At 54.5% G+C, this 19308-nt stretch overlaps 1 protein-coding gene and 1 long non-coding RNA gene across 3 annotated transcripts; one reads left to right on the forward strand and one right to left on the reverse strand.

The window, feature by feature from the left end:
- The first annotated feature begins 423 nt into the window (after positions 1 to 423).
- Positions 424 to 5133, forward strand: LOC109454730 (uncharacterized). Its single transcript, XR_016022990.1, has 3 exons — positions 424 to 3136; positions 3563 to 3676; positions 4237 to 5133. It is a non-coding gene; the product is annotated as an uncharacterized LOC109454730 (long non-coding RNA).
- Positions 5134 to 12820: 7687 nt separating this feature from the next.
- Positions 12821 to 19018, reverse strand: USH1G (USH1 protein network component sans). 2 transcript variants are annotated; one of them, XM_019745649.3, is made up of 3 exons: positions 18676 to 19018; positions 15273 to 16490; positions 12821 to 14551 (listed from the first exon to the last, which is right to left on the reverse strand). In XM_019745649.3, exons 1-3 carry the CDS (start codon positions 18837 to 18839, stop codon positions 14548 to 14550), a joined length of 1386 nt encoding a protein of 461 aa, XP_019601208.1. In that variant the 5' UTR covers positions 18840 to 19018; the 3' UTR covers positions 12821 to 14547. The 2 variants fall into 2 exon arrangements, with proteins under 2 accessions (XP_019601208.1, XP_074176028.1); XM_074319927.2 differs by lacking the exon at positions 12821 to 14551 and having other exon boundaries at positions 15269 to 16490; positions 18676 to 18981.
- Positions 19019 to 19308: the final 290 nt, after the last annotated feature.

The following is a 19308-nucleotide window of genomic DNA, read 5'->3' on the forward strand; positions in this document are numbered from 1 at the left end:
AAACACATTCTGGGTGGGATTCTGCTGCAATTCCACTCACTCAGGAGTGCCCAGGTCTGAACCCAGAACCAAGGCCAGGGCCACAGCAAACAAACTTGCTAGCCCTTCCCATCAGCCCAGGGCCCCACCCAGCACTGCTGGAGGCTGGCCCTGGTCCTCAGAACACAAGCCACTGCACTCTGCAAGCTTCCTTCTCAGTTTCTGAGAGTCCTTTCTCCTGTTTTTGTTTTGTTTTGTTTTGTTTTACTTTCCCCCGGTTTCACATTGAAGTCCCTCTAAAAATGAGGTCCGGTATGGTGAGGGCAACAGCATTTTCAGGCTCAGACCTTTGGAGAGGAAGAATGAGACCAGCAGGAGGAGGGGAGAGAGAGACGGAGAAGGAGAAACCTGTGAGGGAGAGTCAGGGACACTAATGGCTTTGATTCCTTCTATCTTCCTTGGCGTTTTCCTTCACGAATTCTTAAGAGTTTGTCCCTCCAATTCTTTATAAAAGGGCAAGATTTCTTTACCAGGTCAGTATTCTAAGGGGTTTACAATCGAATAGACCAATTCCCCCCAACCCCCGCCCCTCCACTCACACACACACATCTGGCTCCTTGCAGTTACCATTGACTTTCATATACTTACTAGGTTGTGTTTCCCACAACTGGTAAAGATGGCGTCATCCCCGTTTAATCCATGGAGGCCCAGAGATATGAGCTGGTCTGTCCAATACCCACCCTGCAGTTACTAAATGGCAGAACCAGAACTCAAATCCAGGACATCTCCTCCACACCCAATACCTTTTGTTTATATCTGAGATTCTTAAGACAGAGACAGGGGCGGTGCCCTTCCCCCCCCCTATTCCACCTTTAAGCCCCTCCTTCTCAGACATACTAAAATCTTCAGGGAGGGGCTATGTACAATTTTAAAAAGCATATTCACTACTAATATTCAATATTATAATATATTGCATAAGGGTGGAATCCCATTTCTTTTATTATATAAGCTAGGGAACTTCCTGGTACCAAGAAGCCCCTCTCCAAGGCCTTGGCTACCCCCTGGACATCTAAGTGGTGCTGTAAGGAGACAAATGCTGAGCTTGGAGAAACCAGGAATCCCCATGGGCTAGGGCTGGCTGGCAGCCTCCCTGGAAAGAGGCAGACTTAATTTAGCACAAACTTAAACCAGGGGGAGAAGGAAGGGAACAAGAGATTCTGGGTCCTTGAGGCATGGGGCAGGAGCAGAGTTTGGGAGATTGCTAGGGAAGGCAGGAAAGAAACGTTGGGACCAGGGGTGGAAGTGCCATGAATGGCAGACTGAGAAGCTGGGCTTGCCCTTGCAGGCTTGGGAGCTACAGCAGGCTTTAGAGCAGAGAAGTGACTTGTATAGTGTCGTGTTCAGAAAGGTTCGTCTGGCACAATGGAGTAGATGCTGGAGTGCAGGAGACCAGTTTGGAGACTACTCTGGTACCCTAAAAATAAGAGGGTGCTGAGGAATAGATGGGAGGATGAGGAGGGGCTGTGGGATGGGAGATGGGGGAATAACAAAATAAGGAAGACTTGAATAGACAGTTCACCAAAGGAAATGTACATATGGCCAATAAGCACATGCAAAGATGCTGAACATCATTGTTATTTAGGGAAATGCAAATTAAAACCCCAATGAGCTAGCCTTGCGGCCCTGCGAGAATGGCTAAAATTAAGTAGCCAGGAAACACCTAGTATCGACGAGGAGATGTGAAGCAACTGAGCTCTCATTCATCGCTGGTGAGAGTGTAAAGTGGGACAATCACTTTGGGAAACAGTTTGGCAGTTTCCTGTACAGTGATATAAGCACTTACCCTATAACCCAGCAAGACAGGTTCCAGGTATATACCCAACAGGAATAAGACTGCGTCCACATAAGGGCATGTACCTGAGTGATCACAGCAGCATTATTCACTGTAGCCCAAGTGGAAACCACCTAAGTGTCCACCACACAAGAATAGAAAAACAAACTACGATACATTCATACAACCTATACGAGTACAACAAAAGGAGCAGCTGGCACAGGCAGCCATGTCGATGAACTAATAGCTGCCAGCTCACAGGCTGCATGCTCGGGGAAAGAGGCCAGACACACACAACACTACGTACTGCCTGATTCCATTTACAGGAAGTTCAAGAACGGGCGGAACTAATATACAGCGATATGTATCAAACCAGTAGTTGCCTGGGGAGGACTGGGTGGGGGACATTAATTGCAAAGGCATGTGAGAAAACTGTCTGGGAGGATGCAAATGTTCCATATTTTGATTGTGCTGACGTACACGTTTGTCAAAAGCCATTGATCTGTATGCTCAAAATGGGTGTGCTTTGTTATAGTTAATTGTACCTCGATAAAGCTGATTAAAGCAAAAACAAAACGGCAAGGCAGCCTTTCTTTGAAAATGGAATAAGCTTTATGAAAGCTGAACACGTGCCTGCGCGAGGTGTTTTCTCAACAGAAATGCAAAAAAACAGTACATAGCAGCAATACTCAAAACAGGCAAAAACTGGGACAACTCAAATGCCCCCCCCCCACAGTAGAACAGGTAAATAAAATGTGCTCTATGCATGTCATGAAGTACTGTACAGCCCAGATCTAATGTTGAACAAAATAAACCAGATACACAAGGCACGGGCTGTGTTTGATCCCATTCAGATACAGTTCAACAACAGGCTTAGGATGGCTGTTACTCCCATCAGCGGTGACCAGAAGAGCTGTGAAGGGGTTTCTGCGGGCTGGGAAATGATTTGTTTCTTGATCTGGGTGCTAGTTACCTTTGCGTGTGTTCAGTTTGCAAAAATGTATCCTGCTACACTGTTAGGAATTGTGCATTTTCTATATGTGTATTTTAATGAAAACATTTGATTTTTAAAAATTGGTAACGGTTTTTCTTTTGTTTTTTTTTAAAGGTATAAATCAGAAGGTAGACATCACCTATCTACCCAGCACAATGAAGTGTGGGAACGCAGCCTTGGGCTGGTAGCTGGCTTCCCTTGGCCAGGGGGATTGGCAGCAGAGTGTGAGGGGTGGCAGAGAGCCTGATTTACCAAACTCTTCCCCATTCCTCTCTGTCGGGTCATCCTGACCTCCATCCATCTCCTGGTCCTCCCCTTCCTTACTCACAAAGGTGAGAATGCAGCCTGGGATACAGGGCTCTGGGTGGTTGGCCAGGCAGGCCTGCACCCATCAAGACTCTGCTTGGCTGCTCACAACAGTCCTGAGCAGCAGGCCTGGGCAGGCTCCTTGACCTCTACTGTAGTAGGCAGAGGCAGCCAGAGCTGACAGCTGTCTACTCCTCACAGCACCCCCAGCCTAGACCCACCTCTTCCCCCACTCAACCCCTCACCTGTCTGCCTAAGATTCAGCATATGTGAAGAGCACAGCGTTGGAGTCCAGCATGCTTACTAGCTCTGTGACCTAAGTTGAGTTACTCAACCTCTCTGAGCCTTAGTATCTTCATCTACACTGAACAAACAAGCAAACAAACAGAGACTTAAAGGAGTGGAATAAATATCAATGGAAGTTTTAATATTTTCTCCCTGTACCCCAATAGATTGTTCCGCACACCCCCACTTTGGAAACCACTGGACCACAGCCTAAGGTCTAAATGGCTCATCTTGGCATTTGAGGGCCTCCAAGCTCTAGCTACATCTACTCTCCAGCTGGGGTAAGACGGGTTGCTCACTGACCTCTGCCCCCTGGACAGGTGTTGCCCGTTCTCACCTCTCTGTCTTCATTCCCAGGATAATTGCTTCTACTCCCGCCCTCATCCAAACCCCACCTATCCTCGGGGACTCTGGTGACTTCAGCCACCCCTACAAAGCATTTCCAATGTTCTCACGTAGTTCACTCGTTCAATCACTTTTATTGAGCACCTACTGTATGCCAGGTGCTCCAGCTCTGTGTTTTCCCTCCTCTGACTTCATCTACCAGCTTGCATTAGACATCAGTTGCCATGACCTGCCCAGCAATGATCCCTCTTGCATACTGCGATCTAGCCCTAGGACTCAGTGTGCTCCCCGGGTCTGTGTCATCTGCCTGTATTAGTCAGGATAAATAACACTAGTTGTTGTAACAAACAACCCCCAATGTCTCAGTGGCTAAACACAATACAGGTTTAGTTCTTGCACACATCGAAGTCTGATATGGGTCATGTGCCCCTCCTCCAAGTGGTGACTTGGGGATTCAGGTTCCTTTCATCTTGTAATGCCTCCATTTCCAACACAGGCCACCGCGACTGCCATGGGAGTGGGAGAGAAATGAAAAGGTAGCTATAGCTCCGGGTCTGGAAGCGCTGCACGTCACTTCCATCCGCCAGAACCCAGGCATCTAACCCCAACCAAACCACCGGCAGTCATGGAATGATAGCCTTCCTGTGTGCCCAGGGAAGAGGACACAGTATGAGTGACCGTATCGCCCATCTCTGCCCAAAGCCAGCTGCACTGTGAGCTTTCTGAGGGCAGCGAGCCTGCACACACCTTCCTTATGTTTCCCGGAACCTCTTCCATAACTTCCAACCTGCCTGCCACCCGACACAAACTCACACACCCTTCACACCCAGCACAGTGCCTTGTACCCCATCAGTGCTCAATATTTACCAGCTGGTGGACAGATTGTTGTGAGTGAAAACACGCTGCCTGAGGGAGAAGGGGCTGGGGCTTGGTAGAGAGACAGGTCCTTCCTGTTCTTTAGACAACGAAGCTTCCCTGGGGCCTCACACAGCGCTCAGTAAACATTTACTGAATAGATGGATTCGTGGAAACATTAGGAAAACAGGCTCAAGAGAATGAAAGGAAGAGATAAAAGGTTTTTTTAAAAAAAAGGACAGTGGAGAAGACTCTGGCCCTGAGACAGGTGAGCCTTCCTCCCAGGCCCCATTGCACTGGGTGCCCATGGACCTACTCAGGCAACAATGGCGTGGACTGTGGGGGGTCAGATGATGCTGCGTTTGGCCTTTCTGGGACCTCCGGAGCTCCCCACCCTGGGGCAGCGATGAGTCCTCCCTTCTGCGATTCAGATCTTTATTTGCTGGGGTTCTGGGGTTAATTACTGTTGTGGTTGGGCTGCATGGGAAGGAGCCCTGCCCTGGCTCCAAGCCATGGGGGGTGGGGGGGTCCTGAGAGTCAGGGATGGGTTTAGAGACCAGGAAGGCTGGGACTGGGAGGCTGGGGGTCACAGGATGGATTAGAAAGGCACTTCCTCCAGTAGTGTTATCATTTCTATGCTCTAAGCCTAAGTGCTGGGTCTTTAACCCATTCTAGTCCTCCACCCAGTAATACCATCCCCCAAATCATCAAAGCCCCGTGAGGCCTTGCTCCATGAGGCAAGGGGCATTATTCACAGGGGTGGGGCTGAGTGAGCTGGGGGAGAAGTGGCCCGGCCTCTGGCTCAGATGTTGGTCAGCTGAGAGTGGGACTGGCACCCCAAACTCTCCTGGCTCTAGGAGGGTAGGGCCACATTGATGGGCATCAGTCAGCATCACCTCCAAGGACCCTACCCCGGGCCTGCCCCAGCCGCCTACAGCCTCCATCCTGCCTTCCCAGGCTGCCAGCCATTCTGCAGGGACGAAGCCAGGTTGGTGATGCCCCAGAGGGAGGTCAAGGAGTGAGAGGGGGAGGGAAAGGAGGCCAGCTGTGAGCTGGTGGAGATGCTATGAAGGCTATCAGCCTGTGCCCACCTTACAGGGAAGGAAACTGAGGCCCAGGCTACCTCCCCTGGTTACATAGCAAGTTAAGTCCTTGAAAACCCAAGACTGGAGCTGTTAGCGACCCAGGCTCCCTACTGGTGAGGTTTTCCAAGGGTTACCTGGTCCCTCGCCCTGAGTCAGGTCAGCACCGCAATCCGGTGTGTGTGTGAGTGACTCTGGGGTATGGATTAGCCTGAAGGGTATGTGTTGGGCCGGTGGGACCAGGGAGTGAAGGAAAGTGAGAGCCACAATGTGGAGGCTGAGAAGTGTCTAGAGCGAGGGAGGCTCTGGACTCAGACACACTCAGAGTCCAGTCCTTGCTGTGTGACCTTAGGGGAGTCACTTGGCCTCTCTGAGCCTCAGTTTTCTGAGAAGGTGATTCAGAGTAGATGAGAGTGATATTACTTACTTTACCAGGTCTCTGAAGAGAGTAATAAAATAATTTCTGTACTATGGATATCAGTGGACCACCAAGGGCAAGTGCTCATGGTAGATACAGTTTTTACTAACGCCATTATTTGTGTTATTATAATTATAACATTATTGTTATGTTGAATATTGATGTGATTTAAATCTAACATATATTGATATTGATAATGATAGTAAATAAATGGTTTCCATTTCCAGTGAGAAAAGGGCCTGAACATGCTCACTCTATTTCCCTCTCCTCCTTGCCCATGTTTTCCATGTGTGTGTGCGTCCGTGCGTGTGTGTGTGTGTGTGTGTGTGCGTGCGTGCGTGTGTGTAGAGGGCTGGGGCTCAGGGGCATGATGACTCTTCTCACTTCTGCTCTGAAGTACTGACCACGGTATGCAGAAGGTGTGGTGAGCTTGGAAAGGGGAGTCTGGGAACAACCCAGTTTGTCAGTTCTCTCTGCCACCAACTCAGGGATGCCCAGGCCTGGCTGATGCCCACTGAGCCCTCCCCAGCCCCAGATTCCTGAACACCAGGTCCCTGGGCTGAGCAATTTATGTAAAGTTTATCTCCACAATTGGTCTACAATATGGGGTATAATGCTCCCCACTGACAGTCAGAAACACCAAGGCTGGGAAAGGCAAACCAGCCTTCTCAGCAAGTGGCAGAGCCTTATGTCCAACCTGGACACGCCAGCCCAGGGAAGGGCCCAGTCAGGCCACTCAGGACACTAGCTACCCAGAAAGGTAAATTTGCCTCAGCACTCTCCCCTGCATTCTGGGCCATTGATCTCTCTCCCCCTGCTACCCACCTCCTCCCCCAGGACTCTGAACCCCAACAAGCCAGCCACCCAGAGAGAGGATGGAGGAAGCTTGGTGGAAACCCCTAGTTCAGGATGAGGGATGAGGTGAGGGGATGTGGGGCGGCCAGAGCTCCAAACCTCTGGTCTGAAAGAGCTGAAACCCTAAAAATGGATAATGGGTGGGAGGAGGCATCTAAAAGTGGGCTCTAGACCGAGTCGTGGAGCCTCTGTGAGTGTGTGTGCACATGCACTCACATATAGGCTCACACACACACATGCTCACACGTGTGCACACACCCCTCGTCAGGGAAACCTGGAGGTCTCGAAGCAATGATAAACGAGCAAAACCTCAGAGATACGCAAGCACACTCAGCTCCCAGACCACAGCCTTCTGGGAAAGCTGGGTCCACTCTGCCACCCCATGCTTGTCGGGGTCCTTGCCCACATCACACGCACACACACACAGGCACACGTGTGCACACAGCGGAGAGCAGTCAGTGGCACATCTAGAGGCTGACTGCGAGGGAGGTAAACAGAAATGGAAGAAGAGGAGGAGGCGGCAAGTGTCACCTGTCCCCCATCCCATCTCCCCAAGTCCTGCCAGCTGAGCCCTATTCTGACCTGTGGAACCCCTGAGCCATCCTCGTGCCAGGTGAGAACCTGCGGAGGTGACTCAATGAATGGGAGGCAGTGGCTGCCATGGAAAGAGCTAGAGTTTCAGTTTTGAATCCCACAGCCCTGACCCTTCTGCACTCAGAGGCCTGGAAAATGACTTGGTCTGCCTGAGCCCTGGTTTCTTTATCTGTGAGGCAGGTCAGTGATACTGCTCTCATGGGTTTGCCATGCCTGGTATATAGAAAGTGCTAGATACATGTTCTGGGGAGGCAGCTGGCCATGTGCAGCAGTGCACATGGACCAGACTAGATATCCTATCAGGTCATTTGCTCTGCTGGATCTCAGTAGCCACATCTCTAAAATGGGGCTAGTAAATAATGTCTTCCTGCCCTTGCCCACCTCTTCAAATTGCGTGACTTGAAGACACAATGCTGTGAGGGGCAGTTTGGTTCTGAGGGATAGAGAAAGCCCCCATGGGGCGGTGATGATGGGGGTCAGGGCCAGACTGAGCTACTGTTGCCTCCACATCATCTCCTCCCAGAGAAAGGGCCCTCCCCCGCCCACCAGGGCACCCACCGGCTACTGTTCAAGGTCCCGTGGAGCAACTTCCCAGGTATGTGCATATCCAGCGTAGAGAGAGGGTCCCACAGTCCCCGGAACACTTGCCCACGCAGACCCACCAGAGCCAACACAATACAGAAGCCCAAGTGAGTGAGGGTGGAAATAGGGCTCCATGGGATGTACAGCTTTGAGGCTTTCCGGGGCTCACCACACTGGCAGGCCCCAGGGCCTTTTCCTAAAGACCAGGCACTGGTGGCTCTGAATGGACTTGCCAAGTTTTCCCACCTCGGACTCCAAACCCCATCGGATGTATCATTCAGCAATAGAAACTCAGGGAGGGCTCGCTTACTCAGCCTTGTCAGAAGAAATGGGGCAAAGAGAGGCAGCCGGTCCAGGAGTAGTTATGGAGTCAGGCAGATGAGGAGTCTGGCCTTGTCCGCGCTCTTACTGGCTGTGGGAGCCGGGCAAAGACTCAGGTTCCCCGGAGGTGCCTCGGAGGCTGCTGAGGTGCAAGGTGTGGACTGAGAAAAGAAGGGGTCCTTCAAGGAGAGGCTGGGCTCCAGGCTTGCAGCTCAACCTGGGCCAGGGCCAGGGATGGAGATGGGGAGAGGAACAGGGAGGCTGGACATGTGGGAGACAGATTAAGAGAAACACACTAAAGGAAAATTGTCTCTCTGCTCATAACACTTCTAATACCAAATGTGAAGGTTTCCCCCCCACATCAGTAACCAATTCACCAGCTCTCTCAGCACCAACTGGGTGTCCTATAACTCATTTCAGTTCTGACACAGACTACCCAGACCGAGCGTCAGCTCCACAGGGCTCAGGGCTCAGCCCCACATGACCACCCTCACTTCGGACGCCAGTCACAAGTTCCGGGTCCCCAGGCTACCCACATTTCTGTCCGACTTGGCTACCAATGTGGGGGTTCCCACAGCCCACCACCTCAGGTTCTATAATTTGCTAGAACAGCTCACAGAGGTCAGAAAAGCACTTTACTCACATTTATCGGTCTATTATACAGCATATTATAAAAGATACACGTAAACAGCCAGATGAAGAGAAACATAGGGTCCAGAAGCACCCAGAAGGACCCGAGAGCAGGACCTTCTGTCCCCAAGGAGTTGGGTGCACCACCCTTTCAGCACTTGGATGTGTCCACAAACTCAGAAGCTCTCTGAATCCCGTAGACAGGGATTTTGTGGAGGCTTCACACATACCTAGGCTTGCTCAATTATTAAGCACGTTTTCAGCCTCTTTCCCCTCCCCTAAAAGTGTCAAGCTTCTAATCATGACTTGGTCTTTCTAGTGACAACTCCCAACCAGGAACCCACCCAGAGTTCCCTCATTAGAACAAAAATCACTCCTATCACCCAGGAAATTCTAAGGGATTTAGGAGCCCTGTGACAGAAACTGGGGTCAAAGACCAAATCTGAGAACAAAAGGTACTCCCAGTGTCCTTATCGCTGAGGAATTCGCAAGGGTTTTAGGAGCCGGGAGCAGATATATATATATATATTTCTTTTCATGGCACCAAGAGAGAGTGAGGCCTAAAAAGATGAGACAGTAGAAAGAAGGGAGTCCAAGAGGCAAGAAGACAGAGAGGGGGACAGCAGACTCTTCTGGTTGGGATGAAATGCTTCTGCAGGCCTGCTCCCCCATCCCCCACCAGCATGCTCAAGACACAAAGCTTTTACCCTCCCTGACAGCCCCCAGTATCCTGCCCAGGGGCCCCAGGCACCTGACCTGCCCTCTCTCAGCCCAGTCCCCCAAGGCCGCTGAGTGCTGAGCTGTGGGTCAGACCATGTGATCAGGCTGCTGAAGCTGCCAGCATGCCCCCAACCCCACCTCCTAGGCACGCCCAGGTCAAAGGGACCCAAGATCAAAGACAACCCCCACCAAAGGGAACAATCCAGGACTATGGTTAGGCACGCAGGTTTCACTCTCATGGACATTTGTCTTTGAGGCCTGGTTCATCCTGTGAGCTTGTGATTGTGGGCAAGTCATATCACTGCTCTGATCCTCTGTTTTCCCACCTGTAAAATGGGGATAATAATGATACTATAGTCCTTGTTTTATAGGGTTGTGGTTTTATTTTGAGGCTTAAATGTATACAAAGTGCTTAACATAAGCACCTGACACCTTATAAGCTCTCAACAGTTGATAGTAAAAACTTGAAAGCTTACCTCTGAGGATAGGGGTGGCAGAAAGAACCCAGGTCAGGTAGCCTGAACTTTCCTTAACTTACTGGGACCTTAGAAAGGTCAGAAAACCTCTCTGCTACTCAATCTCTTCATCAATGAAAGATAAAACCCCTCACCTGCCTGCCTCACAGGAGTAGGGGAAAGCTTTTGATAAACTAAAGTTCAGCTAGTGGCATAAGGGGGGCCCTGGCCGATGGATCTGCTACTCTCTCCAGAAAACATGCCCGGCTCCTTGGGCATCCTAGTAATATCTCTGGCTTTTCCCAGGGGGCCTCCCGCTGAATGGTGGCCCACCCCTGGCTAGCTGACCATTCCTTAGCCACGAGCTGGGTTTTCAATGCCCCTTGCTGGTCAGATGAGGGTGCCTCCAGAGCTGGTTCCAGAGATACTGAGGGGGGGCAAGGGCTCACTCTTATATGAGGGTCAGAAAAGCAAGACCACTCCCTGGGACTGCCCAGGACTCACCTGGGCAACTGGGACCACAAATGCAAGGAGGACCCCATGGATCTGTCTCAGGCCACCAATGAGCATGATCATATTAACTGATGTGTACTAAAGATTGAGCAGTGTGTTAAGTCCTTTGCATGCATTATCATTTCACCCTCCTAATGACCTACGGGATTAACACTGTTATTATAATAAATTATAATACCTATTTTACGGATGAGAAAACAGACTCAGAGGCTGGGTAGCTTATCCAAGACACACAGCTAAAAACGGGGTGGAGATCGTTTTGCTGCCCAGATCTGGCTGTAGCCTGAGTCCTGCCACCTCCCGTACAACCCAGGCTTATCTCAGAGGTGACACAGGCATGCTGGAAGGACAGGACTGATCTAACATGGGGACAGGAGGCAGCTGTCACCATTAAAGACATCAGGAGACCTGCCGCTACCTTGCCTACTTGGCTGCTCTGTGACCTCCGAACAGCCCCTTGCCCTCTGGCCTCAGTTACCTCATTTGTAAAACGAGAAGACTATGCCACATACCCAGAGGCCCTTCCTGCCCGTGATTCATTCCGCCACCCTCACCTCCATCATCTCAGTAATCCCACTTATGAGGCAACTTCACAGTAGTCTAAGGAAGGCTTCTTAACCTGAGGTCCCTGGACCTCTCCGGGCTCCATCAGCTGGAATTAGGAGCAACATTGAGTATGAGTGTGTGCGCGCCCAATGTGCATTTTTCCAGGGAAAGTGTCCATAGTATTACCAGATAGGCTAAGAACCATTGATTATTCTAACCTTTTAGAGTTTCCCTAACCTCGATCTAAATTTCTAGAGAAATGAGTCTAGAAAGTTTAGACCCTGCCGTGTAAAATTCTTCCCTTCGTTGTGTTTCAAGTCCCTTCAGGCTTCCGGGAGTTACACCTGCTCCTGCGCCCCAGGCTTCCACCCTCCAGCCACACAGACTCCGGGAGACCCCTGCCCCCACTGCTTCCGGTTAGTTTCTGTCTGCACGCTGACGCTCTGATCCGCTCTCTGTCTTGGCGTTGGAGTCCTCATCCACATGTCCTTCCCTGGACCGCCGGCGCCAGGACTGGCGGGTCTTTTGTGAGGTAGGTGCAGTAACCAGGATGGCCAGTAGGGGCCGCCCCGTGGAGCACGGGGCAGGAGAATTTTGCATATCTTGTTGGCCCTCTTGGCAGCCTGGGGGTGAGGAAAGGAGGCCTGTGTTCTGGGTCTGGACCTTCCCCTCGGTAGGCCTCAGGTTTCCATTAGTAACGTGGAGGGAGGTGGCCTGGAACCCTAGGTGGTTGCTAGGCAACATTTGGGCACAGCCATCCTGTGGACCTTTCCGATTAATGCTGGAGGGAGGGGGTTATCCCGTTGGCAGAAGCACTTGGCCCAGCATCTTTAGGGAATGGAACAAAATAACTCTGGGGCCCTTTCCCAAATTTGACTGAGAAAACAGAGCCTATTGTTCTGCAGCTTAAGGGGAAGCTTTACCCCTGGGAGAAAGAGGGTTCTCAATAGGGCTGCCCCAAGAGCTAGCTGCCTGGGGTAGGGAAATGGAGACCCCAGTGGAACCCTCCCAGGAGTGGGTGGGGGCCTTGAGATCAGGGGTCATGAGATCGGGGTGATGGCTGGCAGCCTGCTGGGGTACAGCTTTTGCCTGTGTCTGGAGAAACCCAGGCAGACCCGGAGGGAAGGGAGAGAAAGCATCATCCTGTCCTCAGTAGCTGCAGGCCCTGGGAACAGGGCTGGAGCCTGGACCATCCTCCTCCCTCAGCTGCTGGGGGCTGTCGTGCCCCAATTCTTCTGAGCCTTCCCTCTCCCTCAGCTCCAAATTCTGGGCCCAAAGAGAGCAGGTGAAGGTCCAAGGATGAGGGGAGGCCCTGCAGAGAGGCCCAGGATGGTGGGGGGAGGACCCAACCATCCATCCCAGAACCCCCTCCAAGGAATAGCACTGAATCCTAAAGGCACAAAAAGCCCCTCTCCCTCTCCCACCCCCACCCCCTTGCTGTCTTCACCCCACCCCTCTCCTACCCCCAACGATTAAAGAACAAGACAGGCATGACAATGACACAGAACGTACTCTACAAAAGTTGTAATGAGCCTGCAGAAGGGGTGCTCTGTACAGTGGTGGGAGTCACTGAGCCCAGCCCACCCCCAGCACTGGGAAAACCAGGAGGGCTGAGGCGGTACACAGCCAGGAAGAGGAGAGAAGGGGCAGCACCTGGGGCTCCGAGTAGGCACTTGGGGGGTGGCCCCAGGCTCAGGCCCAGAGAACGAGGAGAAGCACAGGGGTGGGCTGATGGTGGCAGTGGCGGGCAGCCAAGCCCTCTGTGTGGGACCAGGGACCACAGATCACCTCCATCACACCCCCCAGCTCTGGGCATGTGTGGACAGGGCCCACACACAGGCACAGACACACCAAAGGGAGGCTGTGGCCTTCTTTGGAGGTTCTCCTTCCCCTGCCCCAGCCAAGGGGGCCCAGGAAGGAGGTAGGGGGGCTGTGGCAGTGCTCCCAACAGGAACTGCTTCCCAAGCTGAAGGTCAGGGATGGGGGTCCATTGTTGACAGAGGAGGAAGGACACATCTGCGTGGAGGTGTGAATGTGCACACACGTGTGTGCACTCCTGAGGGCGTCTCCCACATCTGTGACCTCAGTCCAACTGAAGAGCTCTGAGGACACATGTCTGAGGACACATGTCTAAGAACCCTCTGGGGCTGGCCTTTCTCCTGTTTTCATCACCATCCCAGAGTAGGGGCACATACTGGGCTCTCGCTTACCCACTATTCATGAAGAACCACGCAGCCACCCAGCTGCTTCCAGACCTCAAGGGAAATCCACCAACCAACCCCCAACACAGAACCCTGGGGACAATTAGCCACTTAGATTATCCACATCCTCAGGCTGCTCTTGTGTCCACATCACAGGACTTGCCCAGCTGAGTCCTGATGCCCTGCCATGACCGTCTCAGGCCTGGGAAACTGAGGCAGAGGGTGGATGCCTTTCTCCAGCCCAGAGCACACCTGCTGGACCTAGGGACCATAATACTGCAGCCAGCTGCTCTAGCACCACGCACCTATTACCCTGACCCTCTGGGTCCCTGCCCCAGGCTACACAACAAAGAGAGAAGGTGAAGGACAGGGTGGGGAGGGCGGAGTCAGGCTGGGCCCCACCCCAAGGTGAGCTGGCAAGGGCACCAGTCACCCCCAATACTCCAGCCTGGCACTGCAACTCCCCAGCATGGCCAGTGGGAGGAGAAAGGGGCTGGCCGTGCGAAAGGCAGGGTGGGGACTAAAGTCAGGGCATTTGGCTGAAGAGTCTAGCTGGGACCTCCTCTCCGGGGTATATGGTGGGGAGGGGAGGCAGCCCAAACTCTTCCCTTCACAAAAATGTAGGAAGTGAGTAAGTCTCCAGCCTGGGGAGAGAGGTGGGGCAGACGATAGCCCCTGGGAAAGGCCATACCCACCGGTGACATACACACACCCACCCAGCTCTAATGGGCACATCGTCTAGTCCCCCGGGCCCCAGTGGCCCCTGCTTTTCCTCTAGCCTCTAACAAATCCACATGTCCTTTAGGGCCACTCGGATGGGGGTGGTTCCAGGGCTCCAGGACCCTTCTGGGTGCCTCCAGGCCACACCCTCTGCTGCGGAGTGTGGAAAGGCTCTCAAGGGAGACGACCCACATGGTCCTGGCCCCTAGGGAGGGCCCTGGGGGCTACAGGTCTGGCGACTGTGAGGACCTCCAGGCCCCACCATGGGTTGTGGCAACTTGCAATTCATTTTGGTCTGGGCAGAGAAGCCCCTTGTTATCTGTAGAGAAAGAGACAGAAACAGACCTCAGATGAGGGCCTTCAAAACATCATTTTAAACCAAGACCAGCCATTTTGACAACTTACCCTCTCCAGATAGGCTGACGATCAGGGAGAGGAACGGTGACCTAGGGGTTCCCTTCCTATCCCCCAAACTCTAAACCAGACTGTTTCCCCACACCCACCCCTGCCCAGACATGTAGGGTAAAGGCCACAGATCCCAAAGGGCTCTGGGACGCCATGAGGGACGGGCAGGGCAGAGACGGCGGGCCACAGCATGGCCAGTGTGGGAGCAGCCTTGAGCTCCCCATGATAGCTTTTTGAACGTGATAACTCTGCTCTCCCGTGGGAGTTAGGGAGGATTGAATGAGAGGATACATGCAAGGGCATCTCCAGTACCTGGGAGAGGGAAGGGTTCAAAACGTCTCAGCTGTGATTGCTATGACTACTACTAATCACAGACTAAGACACCCATTTCCCCACATTTTGATATCTCCAAAATCGAGGTGCATTTTATATTCACTGTATAAGCAAAACTTGTGTCATCATCAAACGGGCAGCTTCTTTTTCTAAACTGGGGATATAGAAGATAAGTAGGGCCTCTTGTAATTGATGGTGATTTAGACTTGATGAAATACGGTACTATCCCCCCTTCTTGAAAAGGCAGATCCCCCCACCTTCCAACCCCTATCTTCCCAGCACTTCAAGGCTGAGGCACTCACAGCTCTGTGTCCTCCAGGGCGGGTGGGCGCTCCAGCGCCTGCCTCCGCCTCCGCACGGCGCCCATGATCTTCTTCCGGGACCCCAAGGGTACGCTGATGCTGCGGAGGTCGAGGTCCGAGCACAGCATCAACGCCTCCAGGTCGATCTTCTCCTGCCTTAGGAGGGAGGTGAAATCCTCCATGTGCAGGGAGGCCAGGAAAGTCTCCAGCGGGCTTGTCTCGGGCTCCAGGTCCTCATCCAGGCCCAAGTCCAGCTCGTCCCAGGGCAGCTCCTCCCCACAGCTGCGGTCCTGCAGGCTGTTGGCACTGCCCAGGCTGTCATCGTCCAGGCTGGGGGAGCTGTGCAGCCGACCCCGCGGTGTGCCCCCACCGTCGAGCACATCCTCGCGGCCCAACCCATGCAGCCCGCTGCTCAGGTAGTTCCTGCGGAATACCATGGTGCCCAGGCCGGGGCGGGTAAACAGGGAGTCGTGGCCTGAGTCGGTGCTGACCTCTGAGTGGGCAGGTTCGACGGCCAGTGTGGCACGGGAGACGCTGTCCTCGTCGGAGAGGAACATGTCCCGGAGCGGGGAGCGGCCCCACTCCTTGGGGTTGGCATAGTTGCCCTGGCGCACGAACATCACGTCGCTGCCCAGCTGCAGGCCCGAGAGAGAGCGCACGCTCTTGCGGCCGTCCTCGGAGACCTTGAAGGTGCCCTCGCCACCCTGCTTGCGCCGCTCCAGTTTCCGCTGGATCTTGGTCTTGACCCTGTTGGTGCCGTGCAGCGTGGCCTGCGAGTAGGGCAGTTGGCTACCCAGTGCCAGGTGCTGCAGCCGGCGACTCAGGGTGCTGGACGTGGTGAGGCTGGAGAAGCTGAGGGTGTCGGAGCGCTCCGCCAGCTCGCGCCGGTAGCGCCGCTCCATGCGCTCATGGTGCTTGCGCTGCATCTTTGCGCACTCGCGGATGCGCCGCTCCGCCTCGCGGAAGGCTTTGTCCTTCAGCTTGCCCACCAGCTTGGGGTTCAGGCTGCTCTGCTTGGCCGCGATGGAGTCCAGGTAGCGCACACACTCCATGTGGCCCTTCATGGCGGCCATGTCCAGTGGTGTGTGGTAGTCGTTGTCCAGGCACCAGATGTTGGCCCCGAAAGACACCAGGAAGGAGAGGCAGTGCAGGTGGCCATTGGAAGCTGCCAGGTGCAGGGGCGTGTTGCCCCAGATGTCACACTTGTCTGGGTCACCCCTGCAGTGAGGACACGTGGAGACGGGTGATGAACCATCTCCAGCTCCAGAAGGCAGTCGGCAGTGGCTGCTGGTGTGAGGAGCTCCCAACCTGGTTCATCCTCCCCACAGGCACACAAGAGGGACCCGAGGCCCTGAGACCTCTCCTCTGACTCCAGGAGACACTCGGCCCTGCGCCTCTAGACTGACATAGAGTGAGCCCAGGAGAAAAATGGCCCCAGGCACTCAGAGGGTGGGGTGAAAGAGAAGGCGGGGCCAAGGCGGGACCTTCCCCAAGAGAACTGAGGGCTGGGAATCTCAGGGGATAAATATTTGATGCCCAGAGAGAAAGGAGTGAATTATTCATGGAGCCCAGTGGGGAGCTGGCCCAGAGAGGTGGTGGGCCAGGGCCAGAGTCTGGGTCTCTAGGCAGGCGTGGAAGTGGTGGAGATGAGCATGGCTGCGTGTGCAGGAGTGATCATAAAAGAGGGCGAGAGGGTGGTGTGTGCTGGGCCTCAGCCCTGGGTGAGTACGTGAGGGCGCATGCCTGCGTGGCGGCAGGCCTGGCCATGTCTGTAGGGAGCAGGGCCAGCCCTGGCAAGCCTGCGTGTGAGAGCAGGTGTCGGGTCTTGGCCTGAGCCTGGAGGGGAGCGTGGGGGCAGCCAGGACTACAGAAGAGGAGGAGGGAAGTCTGCAACCTGGGCCCAGCAGCCCTCCCCTCCCTGGGCTGCCCCATCTTTGGGAGCCAAGTGAGGCAGGCTGGCTTGGGCCTGTCCAGGGGACCCACCCAGCCCCCTCCCAACACTCTCCACAACAGACTGTGCTTCACTTGGGCAAGCTCCTGCTGGCTCCTCCAAGTTCTACCCTCCCTCAGGGGCCTAGCTCAGCTCCTCTGCCCTGAGTTAATGAGGCCACAAGGCCACCTCACACGGCTGGAGAAAGAATCACCCCTTTGTCATTACAGCTCCCTGAACAATCCCCTCCTCACTTCCTCTACTTGTCACCAAGTCCTGCAGGACAATGTGGGGAGGTGCTGCTTGGCATCTGGTCCATACCCCATCGAACACCAACCCTTGCCCTCTGTGGGAGTTGGGGAGGTTTGGAGCACAAAGGGGGCACCCTCTTCCCCTCCTCTCATGAGTCTCAGAGAGTAGGAGCAGGAGGGCAGATTACTATATGGCTTCCTGGAGTAAGGAGGGGCCAGTCTCGACCTCTTGGAACATGGCTTAGCTGCCTGGTCTTAGGGGCTGCTCCCACCTGCTGCCCGGTCCCAAGAACAGCCACCCAGGGAGTGCAATGGGGGGGGGGTCCCCCATCCACCACATGCTCAGGCCACAGGCCAGCACCTGGCATCAGGGCCAGCTGGGCCCCTGCCCCTCCACCACGATCTCCCAGGGCCTGAGATGCACATATTGACCCTCCTGGGGCATCTCTTTCACTCCTTTTCTCTGTCCAGGCTGCCCTGGTGCCCAGTTCAATCTGACTTTATAAAACTGCTGGGGGCAGGGAAGTTGTCCACAGTGTCATTCAACATTGGAAAGCCCCTTTCAGTGACCCTAAACACTGCATTCTGCAACTGCTACCTCCAAAACCCTTCCCTGGGCCTAACACCTGGACTCTGCCAACCCCTGCCCCCAGAGAGAGGGAGGGTGAGGGAGACTGTGGTGGGGGAGGGGCACAGATGGAGTCATGGGTGGCTGAACCAAGTGACATTTGGTGCTGTGGAGGTGTCCATAAATCCCAGCAATGAGCAGGAAGAGAGCATGTGAGCCCCAGCATGGGGGAGGAGGCGCTGCTGGGAGAGCCCTTTGGATCCCCGGCTGGGGGTGGGTAGTGAGGAGCCGCTTCTTTCCTAAACCCTCTGACTCCTCTGAGACTTCAGCACCTGCTCTCTGGTTCTCACTATGCCCTCACTCTTGATTCCAGGTGCCACCCACCCAGGAGGTATCTCCCACCTTCCCCTCACACTGCAGCCCCTCCCACAGTCATGAACCCCCAAATCCTAGTCCTCCCCTCCTAGCCCCATATCCAGGTCACAAATGTCACACACCTCAGCTTGTGTCCCCCTCCCTCCCATGACTGCCAGGCCCCAAGGTCCCACCTTAGGGTCTGTCGCTAGAGAAGGGAGCAGCTCAGAGGAGAGGGTGCCATGGAGCCTGGGGGAGGGTCTCAGGGGCCCCCCGTCCTGTGCTGGGGCGGGTACTCACCCCCGGCTCACGATGATGCGCAGCGACTCCAAGTTGCCATGGTAGGCAGCCCAGAGGGTGGGGGTCATGCCATCCTCGTCGGGGGCGTTCAGCTCCTTCCGGGTGGCCTCCTTGAGGAGCTCCAGGTAGCCGTCCCGGGCCGCCCGGTGGTACTGGTCGTTCATGGCGCCCGACTTCGACGGGGCGGGCAGAGGCACGGGGAAAGGCCCCCCGGCGGAGGAGGGCGGTGGGGTTAGGACTGAGGCATGGGGTTGGAGGGGACCGGGCAGGGGCCGGGGCCGCAAGGCCCGGCTGCCGCAGACGGAGGGTGCGGAGCGCCAGAGCCGCGGCTACACTGACATCTGAGCCGCTCACCCGGCAGGAGGCGGGAGGATTTCCAGCGGCCCGAGGGAGCCGCCCCCGGGCTGCCCCTGGGTCCTAAACACCTTGCTCCCGAGATCACAGGGGTGACACACGCGAGGTCCTACCCTCTCTCCAAAAGTGCCTACCCCAGAGCCCCGCCCCGTGAGCTCCAGTCTGGGGACGGTCCGAGGTCTGTCCTCACTAGAGCCCAGGCGCTGCGGCTCCTGATGTGTCACCCGTCAAGGGAACAGGCCAAGGGCTGGGGAGAGATGTCTGAGAGCAGTCCTGACC

The sequence above is a fragment of the Rhinolophus sinicus genome, chromosome 12, assembly GCF_057876585.1.
Source record: "Rhinolophus sinicus isolate RSI-liver-muscle chromosome 12, RSI-T2T, whole genome shotgun sequence".
Taxonomy (NCBI): Eukaryota; Metazoa; Chordata; class Mammalia; order Chiroptera; family Rhinolophidae; genus Rhinolophus; species Rhinolophus sinicus.